The sequence below is a fragment of the Eubalaena glacialis genome, chromosome 6, assembly GCF_028564815.1.
Source record: "Eubalaena glacialis isolate mEubGla1 chromosome 6, mEubGla1.1.hap2.+ XY, whole genome shotgun sequence".
Lineage (NCBI taxonomy): Eukaryota > Metazoa > Chordata > Mammalia > Artiodactyla > Balaenidae > Eubalaena > Eubalaena glacialis.
The window spans coordinates 80,131,266-80,150,435 of NC_083721.1; the positions used below are offsets into that span (position 1 = coordinate 80,131,266).

Below are 19,170 nucleotides of genomic sequence, written 5' to 3' on the forward strand. Positions count from 1 at the left end.
GGATGTTTAAAGGTTTTCATAATCTTCAGCTAAAAAAAAAAATCCAAGTTTATTTTTTGTAAAGTAATGTGTTGCCGAAAGCAAAATATATTTGGAAGGAAAACAGAGGGAGGAAGCGACATTTTATTATGTACTAAAGATTAATTTTGTGTGGCACCAAGGAGCACCTAAACCCCAAAGGCTGGTTCTGGGAGCTCGGAACAAAGCATGATGGAGGAAATGGAAGGGCTTATGAAGTAATGAGCTCCTTGATGCAGGTGATGCTTAAGCAGAGTCTGGATTATGACTTAGCAAGAGATCTATAAGGGAATGTTAACACCAAGTGGAATAGATGAATGTGGAGTCCTTTCCAATTGTGGACCTAGAAGTGATAGGAGAATAGAGGTGTCCTGCCCATTGCCTTGTGGGCTCAAAAGATACGGGTGTTTGGTGCAAGAGTGGATTACAGAACTATGAGCCAATGCAAATGTACATTTTGTATGTTATCAAAAAAGATTCCTGTTGATACTGTATGGGTTGGATTATAACTTGACAACTTATCCCATCTTACATTTACATAGAGATGAAAAAGCAAATTGAATCCATCTTGCTCTATGCTTTTCCCTTCTCACTGACCTTGAATATCTGGAAGCGTTTTCTCCTGTGAAGGACCTTCCAGAATCTGTGATACTTAAAGCAGAAGGTCTTCTCTGAACATAACCTATGCTTTCCTTTTGTTTCTGGTGCCGTCAGTATTCTTCTCTAAACTTCTAAATCAAGCCAATGAACCAAGATTCCTTAACAAAGTTCACTCTTCCATGAAGCCTTACTGATACCACTGGGGAGAATTACTTTTCCTGAAGCTACATTCCTTTCTATGGAGTGCAGACTGAACCGATTTGATTTTACTGCAGTTAGCTTCAATCAGAGTTACTTAGGGGCTGATTCTCTTAAAGTGATTATTACATTGAGGAGATGAGTAAGGGGTAAAGATGTTAGAAAGACAAAAGTATAGAGAAAACATGGACTCCTAAGGGTAGTTCTTTACTGATCAAGTAGGGAAGCTGCTCACTTGGTCTAGAGTGCAACATCTATAGGTACTAACATTTGAGCCCAGAAGAATGAAAGCAAATCTCAAAACCCAACCAGCCAGAAATATTTATGTGGAACCTATAAAGAGCCCAGGACTCTTTTTGTGTATTCAGTATGGGAACATGGACAAGAAATGTCTTATTCTTGAGGAGACAAGAACAAACGGAAAGGGTTGAAGAGAATTTACGAACATTGACCAAGAAGTGGCAGTCTTATGGATGACATATATACTAACTAGCTCACTTCCTCTTTTGACCTTTTGGTAACAACAAAAACAGTAAAGGACATAGTGTAAGAGGACTGTTTTGCACACACGGGATATCTATCCTCATCAAGCTTTCACTCTCCTGGGTCTGAGTCCTTGGGGGAAGTTTCCACATCGAATATCAGTTTCCTTTGGATGATTCCAATTCCACTTACTTTCAACCCTGAAGAAAGTGTTTTTACCTAGCCTGCCCCAAAGTGCTGGCTACATTTCACCAAGTAGACTGAAACAAAATTAGAAAATACTGTTGGGTCCAACTGTTCAAAGGAGAAGCAAGAGGGTGATTGGACTTGATACCATGTCAATCAATGAGGAAAAGCTGAAAGAGTTAGTGATATCTGACCTAGAGGCAACGATTTAGACATTACACATTAGACTTCTTGTGCATAGCTCCAGAGCCAGAGTTTTGTTTAACACGGAAGAACTTTTGTAGAAAAAAGCTGCCCCAGTGGTAGAAGGGACTGCCATGAATAATACTACATACTAGCCAGCTCTAAGAAGATGTGAAATGGAGACTTGTCAAGAAAATAACGGGAGATTCAGATCCTTAAAGGACACATGATATGTCTAGGAACAGCACTGGGGCTTGGGGTCAGCTATAGCCCTCTACACTGGTGTAGAACACAAGATGACATAATGAAACCTGTCTCAGTCTTGGTAGATCATTCTATTCCTGGGGTTGAACACTGAATTTAGAAGCTATGTTCAGTACCAAGTTGATTGCATTTGTGGGTCATTTAATAAGACTTCTATTTGGGCCTATTAGGTAAATGTCTAACAGAGTTAGATGAATGATGTTTTCTCTTGCCCATAAGTGAATAAGTATCCTGGAAAAAGTAGCAAGCACACAGTAGGGAAGGATTCATGTAACCATCTTAAAGTATTACAAAAGAATTAGCTATGGTTTCCCTCATCTTTCTAGTATACATAACATTTTGCTTGTAGAATCCTACAAAATCTGTGCTTATAACAAGGGCTAGGATAAGAGATATTTATTAGTGTGGTTAGAAACTGCTGTAAATTAAGTAAAAATCAGGAATAAAGAGCGAAGATTTTAGTAATTTTTTTTTTTGTAACTTCACGGGGGAAAAGTCAATGAGTTTAATAAAATGCATCTTCCACACAACTTCCCACAAAATAAGCCACACGCATGTTGGATAACAAAATTATAGAGTCTACAACTTTTTGCACAGGGTCCAGGAAAATAAAAGAGGTAAAGGAGTGTCTTTCCTTTCTATATTGAAGGAAAAATATGCCATTTTATATTTCTTCTTTGAACTTAGTAAGCTAAAGTTAGTTTTCTGTGCTTGTAACTAAAAAGGAGAAAAGCAGTACAAATCAATTCTAGTATAGCTGTTTAGGCAGGGCATTACAGAAAGTGGATGACTGGATTTGAACAAGAGACCCACAGACCAAAACAACCCCTGCCTACTGTGCTCACCAAATAAGTACATCGGAAGGGATGAAATATTGAATGTGTGAAAATAGAAACCTCTAACCTTCAGAGATGCTTAGGGTGTAGTACAGCTTAACTAAGACTACGTAAGAATATGCATTGCCATCTGTCACAAAGAGAACGAGCTATGGCCCTCTCACAGAGGGATGAAATGACATGTATGATAAAAGTCTTGTGTAGTTATGGCCATGCCATGGGGCTGAGAAGCAGCTCCCATTTTAATTCTCTTCTGACAAGGGAAAAATACATTGTTAGCCATAGTGATTTTTAAACACCTCATAAACTTGGAAATATAAATATTTTACTTGTTTAAAAAACTACAATTGCCAGTCCTTAAAACCCTTATGAAAATTCTGAGTTACACGGTACAAGAATCTTATTGTTTAAATTGTGACCTGCCCCTTCTCTCAAATTCCTCCTTCCCCGCCAAATCCCTCTCTTCTTGGAGACAGGTAAAAAAAAAAAAAACCAAAAAAAAACCCCAAAAAACCTCTGCCTGTTTATCAAAACAACACATTCACTGAGACCATCATTAATTCTTGGCAAATTCATTTGTGTATTGAATTATGTATGTATTAGTTATGCTTTTACTTTCCTCATATGTGACCCTCCTAAAAAGGAAAATCAAGGTCAACTTGTAGAAAACAGAAGTAAGGGCAGAAACCAAAAATAGAAATACAGTCCTAGAATTATAAGCTTTTTCTAAACAAATTTATAAAAAGTGGACACAGGAGGCATGTTTTGATCGGTATTAGCCAGAGTTCAAAAGAATCTCTGACTCATTTTAAGACAATATGTTTTACTGAAAGACCCAGATTGTTCTTCTCAGGTTGCTTTTTATAAACAGACTACAGGTCTGTAATCTGTGCTTCAGGAAAAACTCTGTTGCTGACCTACTCCCTGCAAAATACTGTGATTCAAGTATTAGGGTTTAATATTATTGTCATGGGAAAAATGCTGATATGTTTAAAAATTCCAGAAGGATAATAGCTTTCCCCTGCCATAAGGAAAACTCTCAAGTTTCATTGATCTAAAATAACATGCCACCACTTAAAAATATGATTGTTTTGTTGGTCAAAATGCTTTGGATTAAAAAAAAAATCTCAACCTAGTGTCTTAGAAAGATCACTTTGCCTATAGCTGAGAAAAGTAGGCCAGTCATAAAGGAATTTGCCAAGAACTCTGTGATCTGAGTCCCTGATGAAAACTCACTAAAATAAACTGAAAGACTCTATTATCTCACCTCACTTTATGAATAAACACAATCTGGAAAAAAAGGCACTTTTAAAGAAAGAATTTATGGATGACACATATATTTTGCAGTACAATTCTTCCCTTAATATGATCATAATTCCATAAGGATTGTAATGCATTGATTTAACTTATTTATGAAAAGTCCAAGCATGATAACGTTAATGAGTAGGAATGGGAAGGAATAAGAAGGGAGACAAGGGGCGGGGGAGAGAGAGAGAGGAAGAACTCTCACCACGCCACACAGCTTTAATCAGATCACTTCTTAAAGGTTGCAATAATAAGTGAACTAAACAACAGCTTCATGAGAAAAGTTATCTGTCAAGGAAATAACTTGACCTGAAATGTTCATGACTGCACCATAATAAGGACTCAGAACCAAGATTCTCAACTTGTTCTGTACACTATTAAATTAAAAAAAAAACAACAAACAAAAAAATGGTGGCAATTAAAAAATAAGTGGACATGCTGAATAGGTGTTAAAGGCTCAAGTGGAAGTCTGTCTTCATTATCTAACTCAAATGAGAGTAAGACCACTAAGTAAGACCACCTAGTCACTAACAACACCCAAGACATCACCTTGTGGCATAAGAATGTTTACCTAATTTAGGAATCTGTAAGGTACTTCTAAGAGATGGCGAGAACAGAAATACCGTTAGAATGCATTAAGATGAAGAGTTCAGATTTCTCTGGATTTCGACTTTTTGATGAGTATATCTTGGAGATTTGGGGATGGTTATTTAAGTGACAGACTCTTCAGTGGAACATTCATAGTAGTGTAAAGATTCTTTAAAAATAAGGCACAAATACATGTTGCTCTCTGATTGTCTCCCATGAAAGTGCACCAAAAGAGCGATCTCAGGAAATGAACTCGAGGCACATTTTGCAGAGGTATATCTTTTCCAGCCTCCTGGTTTCCTACAGATGGCTAAAGCACGGTATGGAACATGCTGTCATATTTCATTCATAACACACATGTACTGTAGCTCTAGGCAACAGATGGACAATCGCTTGTTTAAACTACAAATGTGAAATACTAAGGTAGAATAGCAATATTTATAGAAATGTATATGGAAAAAAAGCCTTTCCAAGCCAAGAGGAATGGTGAGAGGCTGTGAGGTTACATCAGTGTTTCCCTGATCTCCCTGGCAGCTGCCATAACTTCCCCAACACCCTGCAAAACTTGATAATGGAGGGATCAAGGGGCAGCCGACACAGATTTGACAAGAGAAGCCCAAACCATATCAAATAGAAATAACACTGTTACTCCTGGCTGGTTCACATTAATAGGATTTTTACTAACTAGGAAAACTGTTGGAAGTTGTGTTTTCAGAGTCCTGTCTATATTCCATAAACCCTCTACTATAGCCCCATGGTAAAATGCTCTTTTTTTCCCCCTGGGACCCAAATATAAAACACTTGAGAATTTTATATGCTTGAAACATCACAAACATCTCTGCAGAATCTTTCATAGTGAGAAAACAATTATAGTGTTGATATCTCCACTGTATTAATCAGCATACACTCAATGAAGTAATTTTGATCAGAGAAGTTGCTCTTACAGAAACAATTTGTTAATGAAAGAAAAAAGAACCCACATCTTTGAGCTGCAGAGATGTTCAGGATCTCAAAGTCTTGATGCACTTTGCTGGGACACATGACTTATTTTTGAGTTTTAAAGGCCGATTTGTTTGCAGATGAGACTCCACACTGAGTCACCATGAGCTGGAGATCCAGGCAATGGAGAAATCTAACTGTGAAACGGTCTGCAGAGCCCAAGACATAGTGGGTTTCTTTTTCCTTTTCCATGTCTCTCATGTTACCTAAAATTACCAAATATTTGTGTTCTTGACAATTTTTTTTAAAGCCAGTATATTTTTAGTATATTTTTACAAACTTTCTCTTATAGACTCTATGATTCTCTTCTATTATTTATGTATTTAAATGATTAACAATCAAGACAATATATCAAAAGACAGTAGAATTATAATCCTTAAGGTACTAGATCTTTATATCTCTGTTATAGGCAAAATTTCATGTAGCTAAAACAGTAAAAAGTGATTTGGCATTGCTGACACCAAATGATTAATAGAAGATAAGAAAGCAATATAAATCATATGTTTAAGAAATCCTGAAATAAAATATTTTAGGATCCTTTCCTTATTATACCTTGTGAAAGAAAAAAAAATCTAAATCTAAATAGTCTATATATGTAGGTGTGCACATTCATTATGAAAAAAGTATGATAAGTCTATATTAAAAAGACATTTACTTTAAAAATCTTTGGTAAAGATACTCTGAGGTTATGTGATAAAAATGCACTATAAAGATTGTAAGCAAGCAGTATTCTGGCAATGCCACAGTGAGGGGCCTGTGAAAGCATTTTTTTATAACTCTCTTTTTTTTTTTTTGGCATGTAAACATTCAGTTACATAAGGACTTAAATGTAACAAACAAGTAGAATGTTATTGCATTTTTACAGTATAAATATTTCATAAATTCTCCCTCCTTTGGCAAAATTCATACTAATAGGACTGCACTTCAAGAGATAAAATCTATCTCTCAATAAACTGGGCTCTTTGCTTTTGACCAAAAGACAATTTCCCCCCAAGTATTTCATAGAAAACAAGTGACTGAAACAATTCAAGCAGATTATATTATTATATTATCATTATCACCTCAATTGTCTAATAGTCAGTATTCTTTGAGATCATCTGCATGGTCTGGCCTTTCATTTGGAAGACAGAAATTCAGAGATGCAGTTGCCATTGTATCCTAAAATTCACATGCTGCCCGAAGTGGACCCCTTGTATTTCACATTATGAGAAATGTGAGATCAAGGAAAAGGGCAGCAAGGTAAGGAAAGGACAGTGGTCAAAGGACCCTTTGAAAAGCTGTAACTGTGATGGTTCTAAAACAAAACCGTTTGGTGACCAAAGCAAATGAGCCACAGATTAACTCAGAAGAGCTATAAGCTTAAGAATTTCTTACAGAAAAAAAAAATCAACCACCTTTATGATTCTTCCTACTAAAGTAAAATAAATTTAATTGGGACTCTTGAGGCCTGGGTTGCAATTCAAAACATGCACAAACAATTTTTCATTTCTGAGTGTTAAAATTAAAAATTAAAAACAAAAGTCAGACTAGAAAACTTCATCACTTTCTAATCAGGAAAAAAATATCTGTGGAATCAGGGAAGGGTATACAGGGGAATGTAACTATATTTGTTATATTTGATTTCTTAAACTGGGTGGCACAGAGATTCATTATATTATTATTTATACTTTTGTGTATATTTAAAATACTTCATAATTTAAAAGTATATACTTGTGGAAAATTTGAAGAAAGTTTTAACTAATCTTAATCCAAAATACTTAGTTTACAAAACGGTAACCTGCTACTAAGAGAAGTGTTCTTCCTTAAAAAAAACATGTTAAAACGTAATAAAGTAGATGCGGTTCTGGAGCTGGCAAGCAAGCATTTCCCTGCCCAATAAGAGTTTGAATAAAGATTCTAGGCAGAGACGCTGCATATTTTTAGCTCAAAAAGGCAATTTTTTTTCAGTGATTGTCTTTGAAAGTGTGGTGTAAATGTCACATCGATGATATGAAAATGTCTTCTGCAGTATGTAATTTGAGTTGCAGAAGGATTATAAGAATAATGAAACTGTGGTTTCACAATCTTTTCAAGCTTTCCTGTCTTTTTAAAGTAAACTACACAAAACTAACACAACTTTATGTGCCCCGATTTGCAACTGTCAGGCAAAAAGGACCTGGGCCTGGAAAAAAAAATTCTAAACTGCTCTTTATAGCTATTTTCCTCTAGAGAAAAAGTCAATTTTGGTAGTTGTGTTTGGATATTAAAAAAAAATGGCAATATTTCTGACATGAAAAGTGGAACAGTATTGGAAATGTTATATTCTAGAGAAAACCAAGTTTGTCCATATTATTATGTCCAGGTAGCATGGAAAAGGAAAATCTTAAGATAACATTTTGGGGTAATAATGAGTTTTTCAAATATAACCCCAAAATGCTTTATCCAGCATACCCTATCCGTAATTTCTTTAGAAAAATATTGAAGTTTGGTTCTCTCTCACCAGTATCTGTTTTCAAATGAGTCCCAAACACTGGTCATTATAGATTTTGAATTAGGATAGTTGCAAATTCGATGTGGGCTTCTTTTAATCTATGTAATTTACAGCTTAAATTCTTTATAGCCTGACATATAATTGTGCATTTTTTTCCCCAAGGGACATGACTAGTTTAGAGCAACAGAAAGATCTATTTTTCAATACACAGAAAAAGAATGGCTATCTTTTATGCTCACTGGCAATGTGGAAGTGATAGGATGGAGACTTCAAGCCTAAAAGCACCTGTGAGTTGGCAGACTCACCCAGGAAAAACTGTGTGACAGCAAATACCACACTAAAAAAAGCCATTCAACCAGATGAAAAGTGAGACAAACATAGGGATTAAAAGTTAAAGGAATGCAGAAGTGAATGGGATGGAGTATAATCCGTGCAAAAATGTGCAAGTCCTTGGGAACAAAGGCCCATCAAGGTCCTACATGATTAAATGTGAAATGTGTATTTGGTAAGAACTTTAAAAAATCTCACACTCTATGTGTTTCTAAAGAAAGGTTAATAGTGGATGAAGTAGAGACCATCCCATAGCTTGATTGCCTTTCCTCTCTTTTCCTATTTCTCTTCTTATATTTTTCTTGTGTTTCATCCTTCTCAGAGCCACCAACTAACCGCTAAATAGGTGACTGGATTTAAAGGTCAGTGCTAGCCTTGGCGGTCAACACCCTGATGCGGGCAGAGTTGCAGGTCTTGCAGAGGATGTGTCCATCCAAAGGGTAGCAGCCTTGGTTATCTCCTTCAGACAGGAGACCACCACAATCCTGGAAGAAGGAAGACAGATGGAAAGGATATCAGTGAAAATGGAAACAAATTCCTTTGCTTTCCAATCAAGGCTTCCGTAATGAGGCCAACTACTACCTTTCCTCTTCATACACCACCAACCCCTTCAAATCCTTCTGCAGGATATAACATGGTATGTCTTGCATTAAGCTTAAGTAGAGACTGGGGACAGCAATATGAACAGGGTGAAATGACCCTCCTGAGATCACTTAATAGGAAATACAGGTACAGGAAAAGAAGAACCTGAGGGTCTAGGCTCCCAACTAGTAGTTTTGCTCCCCTCACCCAAACAACAAGAACAAGCACAAGAGAAAATAAAACAAGAATAGATCCCGAATCACTAACTCATCTTTGCCATTTATCATTAATTTAAGGATCTCTCAAAAGTAATATACAGGTGCAGGGACAGAATCTCCTGGTAATTCCAGGGCAGAAGCTAAGTTGTAGAGTGACTCCTGCTAAGCAGAAGGGCCACCAACGGGCTCTACTTACTTATTCCAACTTTAGAAAGAAAATAAAATCTTAAGGTTTGGGGGCGGGGGCTGGAGGGAAATGACCTGCTGTACTTTCTTTTTTTTTTTTTTAAATTAATTAATTAATTAATTAATTTTTATGGCTGTGTTGGGTCTTCGTTTCTGTGCAAGGACTTTCTCTAGTTGTGGCAAGCGGGGGCCACTCTTCATCGCGGTGCGCGGGCCTCTCACTATCGCGGCCTCTCTTGTTGCGGAGCACAGGCTCCAGACGCGCAGGCTCAGTAATTGTGGCTCATGGGCCCAGCTGCTCCGCGGCATGTGGGATCTTCCCAGACCAGGGCTCGAACCCGTGTCCCCTGCATTGGCAGGCAGATTCTCAACCACTGCGCCACCAGGGAAGCCCCTGCTGTACTTTCTAAAGGATACAGCACGGAGGAGAGGACACTGCTGTTTCTCTTTAGTCATAAAACCTAGTGTAAAAGCTGCAAGTCTTTTATTCTCTTTGCTCATGTGAAGGCCAGAGAGAGGCACGTAGGGCCAAACAAAGCACACTGCATGAAACAGGTGGTCGTTACAGCTCAGGCGGTGAATGGAATGACTGCAGTCCTGGAGAGCAGGGGCCACCCCGCCAGCCCCGCCAGCCTGTGTCTTGGGAAAATCTCCTCGTGGGACTAGAAGAGCCAATCTCATGAGGATGTGGTAATAAAGAGGTTCACACTATCTCTCGCAGACAGCTAATGCTAACTGCTGCACTCGGAAGTGCTGCTAGAAAACAAGAAAAGTGCTTTCAAAGAGGGGCTCTGGCTAAGTCATAGGACGAGGACAAGAAAATGTTTTAAAATCATTCCCTGAATGTTTTTATACCTTTTCATACCCAGATTAGAGGAGAAAGACTTGCTGCCCTTTGCTGTATAAATGAAGACATGGCCCTTGGGCAAGAGGCTTCCCTTGTCACTTCCAGCCTGGATTACAGGCCTCTTGTAAAACACAAGTCCTATGAACACAGGCACTAGGGGCTCCCCCAGATTTAATCATTGCTATATTTATGAAAATCCGGCTCTAGTGGGCCTGGCAGGGTGAGGGGGCGCTGACCACAGACCTCACACCGGTAGCAGTGAACATGGAAATCGCGATCCAGAGCCACAATCCGGACAGTCTCTTCCTGGCCGGGGGCTGGCATGATAGGCTCCTTGCACACAGAACAGCGGGGGGCAAACTTCCTGAAAACGGAGAGATAGTTCTGGTTAGATACTGAGCATCGACACTGGCAAAAAGATGAGACTTGGAGGTGAAAAGAAAAGGTGTAAAGCAAGAGCCAGGAAACCTGGTCTGCCGTCTTGTGTGACCTTGAGCAAGTCACTTTCCTTGAGTCTGCTTCCTCAGCTTAAAATAAGGGACTTACACTTGGTGACCGTTGAGGTCCTTCTAGATGATAAATATCATGATATTTGGTGAGGTGGGGGCGTGAGTGTGTGAACTGCCTCTGCATGAAGAGCTACCGTGGCGTGCGATTCACCTGTGGATAGATCGCAAACACAAACCCTGGGCTTGGGCAGGTCAGCCAGAGAGGCAAGGAGGCCCCTACTTGTTTCTGACTTCTGCTTCTAGACTTTTGTAGGTGCTCCCCAGGCCCTACCCAAGTATCCTGAGGTTGGTAACTTTGCCTCATTCCCAATTATTAAGCCTCTTCTTTGAAATGTGTCTTCAATTCTAGGAATGAACACAAGAAACCTCAAATACGTATCTTTTCAAAGCAGCAGAGTTTAGTGAGTTTAAACATTCTTTATACCAAACTTCCGATGGCCAAATCTGCACTTCTTATATTTTGGTTGTGTTAAACTTTTGTTTAAAAAGAAAAAATTATAAAGCTGTCCAGTTCTCTATTCTTCAAAGGATTTTAGAACTTCCAAAGGGTATGTGTATATGAATACACCACCCAACACACACACACACACACACACACACACACACATATATATATACATACACACACATATACATATGTTTTTGAGGTTAACTCTTGGTGCGGAATTTTAATATTTCCTAATCTCTTAATAGTCCTTAATATGACCAATGGCCATAACATTTTTTTTTCCTCATAACAGATTAATAGGCTGCAAATATAGGCTGTGCACCCATCTGTATCTTCTGGAAATTAGGTGTGGTATTTATGAAGGTGTGAAATGAGACGTGATTTGAAACGGAAATGGATAAGAACTGAAAAGATTAAAAAAGAAAGACTGAGCAACTCAGTTTTTTCATCATAATGGTTTTAAGATTAATGATGTTAAAATTTATCTATTTGTAGAGAGACTTAAAAAGAAATAATGATAGTAATCTAACTCTTTGCAGAGCACTTTATGGTTGTCAAAGCATCTTTACATACATTATACTCTATATGTACATATTAATTTTCCTGGCAGCACCCAAAAGACATCTGTATGGCTGCAATCTAAATAAATATGAATTAAGCAGCAGATCAATTGATTGCTATGAAAGAAAAATTTAGAGGATCATGGTACAATTGCGGCAGTAATCAGAGTTGTTATAATTGGTATTTTATGCAAGAAGTTCATACTCAGTGGCAAAAAAAATTGCTTTGGACTACTTGATTATTTTTGAATCTGGGTCATCAGTAGTGAAATAAGCAGCCTTCTGGAATCAGCTGCAAAATTTCCTTCCCCAAACCCACTGGGACTGTAAACTCTGTGAGGTCAGAAGTGTGTCTTGCCTATCACTTTATCTGTGAGTCTTCCCCGATGTCCCCAAGTAGGATTACTAACTCCTTGAGGATAAAATATCTTTCACTGAAATTGCCTATTTTAGCAGTAATTATCTGCATATCTTTGGAGACCTCAAAACTGTGAGCTTCCAAAGGACAGGATTTGCTCTATTTCTGAGTTTCTAGAAATAACTAGTGTGACTGGTGCAGCAGGTAGAAAGTCAGGCAATATCTAATGGAATGAAGTATTTGCCACATTTCGCATAAAAAGATGTTGCTTAGGCCTTTATGTTCAATCTCAAGGTTCCTCTTTGGAAAGGCACAGACTGTATTCTTGCTGAGTAATGATTTCTTCTTACCGATTGGCCTCATTTCTATGATGGGAAAAGGCAAAGTGAAGAGACAGGCAGTGGTTTCCACCGTCCCCACTGTGTTCCTTGGCCGGCATTTTGAGGATTGTTAAAAATCCCAGGTGGTCTATTTCAAGGCTCAGCTCACTAAGCAGACAATAATAATAAAATTAATTTGATAAAAACACTTCTGATGGTTAAACTTGTGTGCTTATTATTGTGCCAAGCCTTGTTAAGCACTCTGTACACTTGGCCTTATTTTTTACTGATAGCAAACATTATTAAGAAATACTTTTATCATTTCTGCTTTACAGCCATAGGAGCCAAAGCTCAGAGAGGGATGATCTTAATCACTGGGTCCTGGCACATTTCTGGCAATCCACAAATGGATGCTGATTAAACAAATAAATGGATGCATGTAACATCCCTGATAAGAAAGCACAGATAGTGGAATAAAGACTCAACACAGTGAAAGGGTCAGTTAAATGAATCTGCTTTTCTGAGCTCACTGTCTTGGCACTGGGAATACAGAAATGAACTCAGACTCCAGCAATCACACTGGTGAGGGAGTTCTATATATTTCTGCATTTGTTCTATTAACATATATACATATCCTACCATATTGCAAAAATGATTTAAGGGGGTTACTGTAAAACAGCGTGTGTGCGTGTGTGTGTGTGTGTGTGTGTGTAATTCTTTATTACTAATCAGGCTATGTAAAGTGCTATCTATAGTGAATTTCCAAAACTATGAAACATAGAGAAGGAGATATAAATTCAAACATGGGTTTAGGGAGCGTTTGAGATCAGAGGAGGATTCTTAGAGTAGATGATAATTGAGTTGGGCCTTGAAAGATGGCCATTTAGGTGAAATGGGAAAGTAAGTCTGTGTGTGTGTGTGTGTGTGTGTGTGTGTGTGTGTTGGGGGTGAGGGTGCGATACAGGCAGTCTGCCAGGGAACTAGTTTGAGCAGTCATCTGAAATGACATATGGGACAGAGTTTCTGCCTAATAGGATGGAGGATTTGGGCCAACCCTGACTGATGGCAGTTATGGAGGGGATGGCCCATAAGCAAGGCTTTAAAAATAGCGTTTCAGAAGCTTGTTACTCAGAGTGCAGTCCAAGACCACCTGGGACCTTGTCAGAAAGGCAGAATCTTAGGCACTCCCACCCCAGACCTCCTGAGCTAAAATCTGCAGTTTAACAAGATCGCTAGGTGACTTGTAAGCCCACTGAAGTTTGGGAAGCACCAGTTTAAAGGAAGGGTTTCTAAGCAGGAGAGATAAATCCCTTCTCCTGGGCCTCCTGCATCTCACCATAGCTTCTATTCGCAGGCTGTTCTAGTTTCAGCCAAGCGGATCTTTCTTGAAAGCAGAGAGCCTTTCTTCTCTCTGGGCCCTTTGTTATTGCCTGAGTTGTTCCTTCTGCCAAGAATCTCCATTTCCCACTTAGTACACTCTGCTTCCAGAAGCCTACTCAGATCCCAGGGCTGAGTAATATCTTCTGGGTCTGACAGCTCAAGCCCTTGCCTGTGCCTCACATCGTCACCTTTACAGTCTTTTCTGCCTGGTATCACACAGAATCTGCACTTATTCTCTCCCCTCGTCCTGGCAAGCTCCTTGCAGACCGGTGCTTCTCTCTACGTATTTCTACCTATGCAATTTCTCTCCTTTAGCACTAAGCACAGTAATTGGCACATAGAGGGCTCTTCATAGATGTGGTTGAACAGAATTGAAATACATCTCCCAAAAGCTCACAAATGGGAGATCTGTTCAGAATGACCAAGAAATCTGCAGAAGGCGGCTATATTCCCCTCTCTGCAGCCCACTCTTCTTAGCCATGTAATGTCCATGGCTAAGACATGGCTAATGGGTTGGACTTGTAGCTGCTTTTTATTCCAGTCCTTTCAAGACTCAGAAACGGAGTTCTGTAAAATGTATCTTCTATTCTTCTTTGGGAAATGGGGAAAAGATCAAAAAGCTTCTCCCCCTGCATACCTGCCAATCATGCAGACAACATTATTTTTAATAATCTGTATTTTAACTGGCCACTGAATTAGCGGTGATGGGGAGCATTGGGGGTTTCAGATTCTTTTTCCCTTTCAGTTGCTCAAGTCTGCCTTCCTGGAGTGTTCAGACCCACACACATGTCACCAGTCACAAGTCTCTAATTATGCTCTCCACTCCTAGAAATGAAAGATAAATGGCATAGATATAAACTTACATTTGTCAGAATTGATTTCCTGTTTTAATTGAGGGGTGTAACATATCAGTCTTTTTCAGCAACAGAAACGTGTGTGCTCTGATTATATCTATCAGTCTTTCTTGGATTAGGGTAAGTCTAAGAAAGGAGAGAAACAGTGACAGAAATACACTCCCCAATGGTATCTTTTCACTTCCCTTAAATAGATGCAGGGTTTTTTTCCTTTTTTTTCATGTGTAATTAGAAGCTAAAAATATCAATAACGTGAAGTACAATTTATGCTGAGACTGCCCTTTCAAAGTGAGCCCTTTCTTGTCTAACTCAGGTCGAGAATTCCTGCCTCTGGGGTTTTTTTTGTTTTGTTTTTTTTAATTTATTCAGCCTCACATCTTTTGGTGAGGTTTTCACTTTCCCTGCTACTTGAAAAGTGGTCAGGAAATTCTTTTTTTAAAATATGAGTCTCAGGTCCCCAAACTGTTTGTGGCAAGTACCTCCCAGTTGTTGACAATCAACAGAGCGGTGAAAATTAACCCACAAGACTGCACATCTGGAGGCCATAGAACGGATACCCAAACTGGTGAGCCATATGAGCTTCATCTCTCTGAGAGCCTCAGACTGTTCTTAAAGCCACTGCGAAGCAAACATGAGCCAGAAACCTCCGTGTCTGCCATTTACAAACCACATCTATAGCTGTCATATGGTTCCTAGAAATATGCAACAAATGTGATCAACCAATTAACCAACTAACAAACTGGCCAAATAAGAATAAGCAAAATGCAAAGCTATACAATTTTCATGAAAACTCCAGCTATAATAAAGAGGGATCTACAAATTAGAGAAGTGAGGAAGTGGTGACATAATTTTCCAGGCCCATCAGTTAAGTGGTCTTGACCTTAAGATTCTACTTTTTAATCGTCATCGAAAGATTAGAAAATATCCTGAGGAAGAGAAGACCTGGGTGGGGGTAGAGCTTAGTGGAGGGTGTGAATATGCTGATAATGGCATAAAATAGCCTCCAAATATGTGAGAGGCTGCATTAGCAAGAGGGGTTGAACTGTTCTCTGTGCCAGTCCCTCCCATAACCTCCTATATGCAGAGTGGCCAAGACGTAGAGGTCAGCTCTAGAGAGAACCCTAGGCTGTCTCAGATGGGAGGCTTTAAGACAGGGTCTGGTCTAATGACCAAACTGAGAAGCTCAGAGAAATTGGGCAATTTGTCCACTGTCACATATCTTGTTCATGTTTAGGCCAGGGAGAGCTACCCCAGGATCCTGCCTCTTTCCAGTACACATGTTCTGCGGCTAAGTCAACTTCCTCATAATTAGAGCTACACAAAGATGTGATGGATAAGCCCCAGGGAAGTCTTGAAGCAGAGGCCAGGCTGGAGGACCACATGGAGTACCTAATATCAATTCCTGCATTGGAGGAGGGGATAAATAACCTCTTTTTAACGTCCCACCAAATCCGGAGATCCTATAGCTCGGAGAGAGAAGAGTGTGAAGCCCAGATACGGGCAGTAAGAATAGACCCCAAGAGGACAATTAGGCTGCAGGAGGGAGAGTAGGTTGCCTACTTGTGGAAGTCTTCGATGCAGTGGATGAGGCCGCCAGCGTCCACGGTGAACGGGATCCCATCCAGGCTGCGGTGGCACATCACGCAGGTAAAGCAGTGAGGATGATAGGCCTTCCCAGTGGCTCGGAGAATCCGCTCCATGATGGGCTTGGAGCACACGCTGCACTGCTCCAGGGTATTCTGAGGAGGAAAAGAAAAATGCCAACGTTAGGCTAAGACGTGAAGAGCTCCATTTACGTAGTAACTTACAGCATGACAAGCACTGTTACAGAACACATGGGCTCATGTGCTTATCACAGTATTTGGAGGAAGGCAGAGTGTATATCTTTATTACAGAGAGAATGGAAACACAGATGGATCAAGTGGCTTTTCTAAGGTCATGCAGGTTCTGGGTGGCAAATCTAGGATTTAGAACTCATGTTGTCTGACTTCTACTCGTGTTCCTTTCCAATACAGCAGGGGTAATAGCAAACTTTTCTGTAAAGGCCCATGTAGTAAATACTTCTAGCTTTGTTAGAGCAACTCAATTTTGCTGTAGTGGCAGGAAGGCAGCCATAGACAGTGTGTAAGTAAATGGGCATGACTGTGTTTCAATAAAACTTTATTTACAAAAGCAGGCTGGATTTGGCCATGGCGATAGCTTTTTGACCCCTGAACTACACAATCCGGGTTCTCCACTGGAAGAATACTTCTCTATTACTTCTAAAACTTGATTAGTCATCAAAATCCTAGTGGGGTCACCAAGGACCTTAACATTTTAGAGTGGTCTTTCTGACGACCCAGACTCGCAGAGAGCATGCTGGTTGCAGAACCCAATCAGAGCTCAGCATAATCAATGAGGCTTTTGATCATTTAAAGCCTTGATTCAAACACCATCTCCACGCTTAGTGTTGTGAACTCTTGATGGAAATGTTGAACCTAGAGGGGTTCCAGTTTTGAGAAATGAATTAAGAAAGTCAATTTATTTGGCTTTAAAAATATGCTCAGCTTTAAAAATAACCCCCCCCCCTTTAAAAGGGATACCATTTATTGAGTCAGGACTCAGAAAGATTGATACAATTAGCTGTTAACTTTCCATCCTTGCCTAGAATACCATGCTCTCTTACCAACAGCCATGTTTCACATGTAATATGCTATATTTCAACTGAGAAGTCTGGACTGACTCAATGAGTTTACGATTTAGAATAAACCTGGGATGGGGATCTGATTAGAAACATGCGGAACTCGAAGGGATGTGGAAATCAAGGAGTAATTTCCCTCTTACCACTAGAACCTTTAAATGGGCATGAGGCAAGGCGTGCCTATAGGTAGATAACTAGTGTGCTGATGACAACTACAGCAACAGTTTCTGACTGGCTTCTTGTTTCCATCTCTCTTCCTGTAACACTTGCCCATCCTCACAGCGACTTCCAGTTTCCTTTCTAAAACACAGATGTGACCAAGCAGCTTTCTTGCTAGAAAAACTTATATGGCTCCACAATGTGAAAACAGCTCGTTCCTTACCTGACATGCAAACTCCCTTTTTAGGCTCAGATTCCCCTGATGTCTCAGACTGCTCACTTTTGTTCAAACCTATGAGAAACTTCCATATTTCTGTGCATTGGCTAATGCCTAGAAGGAATCACAATTTGCTATTTTGACCTTTCAAGGTACGGGTCAGAAGGCATCTCCCCAGTAAAGCCTTCCTCAATGCCTTCAGTTGGAATAAATTGCTTCTTTCTCTCCCCTTCCTGAGCACTTAATTCACGTTGCTTAAAGCACTTACAGTGTTCACTGTATTGAAGTTATTTGCACATATGTCTATTTCCTCTACTATACTGCAACTCTTTAAGGGCAGGGACTATGTCTTAAGAATGTATTTCTCTGTTCCATGCTTCACCTGGTATACTACCTGGAATAAAAAGAAACTCAGGATGAATATGTGCAAAAAGAATGAAGGAAGGAATATTGTTTACATCCCACTTTGGCATCACAGTGCTGGCCCGATTCCCCTAACTCTGGAATCCAGAGGACAGTAAATCCATCACCGTCCTCTCCTCCAAGTTGTGGTTGCTGGAGGCTCTGAAATTGCTTAGTATGCCTCTGGTCACAGTCTAAACTCATGGAAACTATTAACCTATTTTCCCCCCATTTTGAAGTGGTGAAATTAAAATAGCAGAAGAACATAAGATGAGAGTCTGGAGATGACGATGGTCTCGACAATGAAGGCCCTGGTTCTTTTCTACCCTGGTGATCTGAGCTAATGTGGCTGGAAACTGTCTTCCCAGGGTTTGTGTTTTGCTCTTCTGTGGGTTTTAACTTTTTTTTTTTTTTTTTTTTTTAAAGCCAACCCTGTAATGGAGTTGAACAAATGAGAAAATGCTTGACCAGAAAATATTTTTGTTTGCATTGAGGCTTGGCTGCAAGATTCAAGCCCATTTACTCAAAACCAGCAGCAGCATATAAGGTAGAGTCAGTTTCTAAGGAAAGACTTTATGGTCCATGCTTAAAGAACAGGTAATCTGAACATTTCTGCTACAAAGGAAGAACAGTGTAAAATATACCTAAAGTGAGACTATTGTAAAATGCCCCTAAATCAGAAACTAAAGGCTCCAAGAATGCATCTGACTAGAAGCTTGGACTAGCAAATGGTTGAGGAGGACATGTGAATCTTCCTGAGCCAGTTCTCCTTACTGTATTCTTCTCCTTTCAGTCTTCAACTGGCCCACTAGGACCCTTAGACATATCTGCTCCTAAAGAAAGGATAAAGACTCTTAAAATGCCTGGGAGGAGGGCTCTGGAGTTCCTCTAGTCCAGATCTCTGATTTCCCAGGTGAGAAAACAGACCTGGAAGACTGACACAGCTGGGACCTGAGTCATGGAGATGATTAGGGGCAGAGGGTGGGTTGG

The 19,170-nt window shown here is 39.6% G+C and overlaps 1 protein-coding gene across 10 annotated transcripts in view; it reads right to left on the reverse strand.

Annotated features, from left to right (window-relative positions):
- Nucleotides 1-6,225: 6,225 nt before the first annotated feature.
- LPP (LIM domain containing preferred translocation partner in lipoma) overlaps nucleotides 6,226-19,170 on the reverse strand; it is a 693,922-nt gene continuing 680,977 nt past the window's right edge. For all 10 annotated transcript variants that reach the window (XM_061194353.1, XM_061194348.1, XM_061194355.1 and 7 more), the window contains 3 exons: nucleotides 16,283-16,461; nucleotides 10,537-10,657; nucleotides 6,226-8,945 (listed from right to left, as the gene is read on the reverse strand). In XM_061194353.1, coding sequence (XP_061050336.1) covers nucleotides 8,817-8,945; nucleotides 10,537-10,657; nucleotides 16,283-16,461 — 429 coding nt within the window. In that variant the 3' untranslated portion in view covers nucleotides 6,226-8,816. The remainder of the gene's footprint in view (nucleotides 8,946-10,536; nucleotides 10,658-16,282; nucleotides 16,462-19,170) is intronic.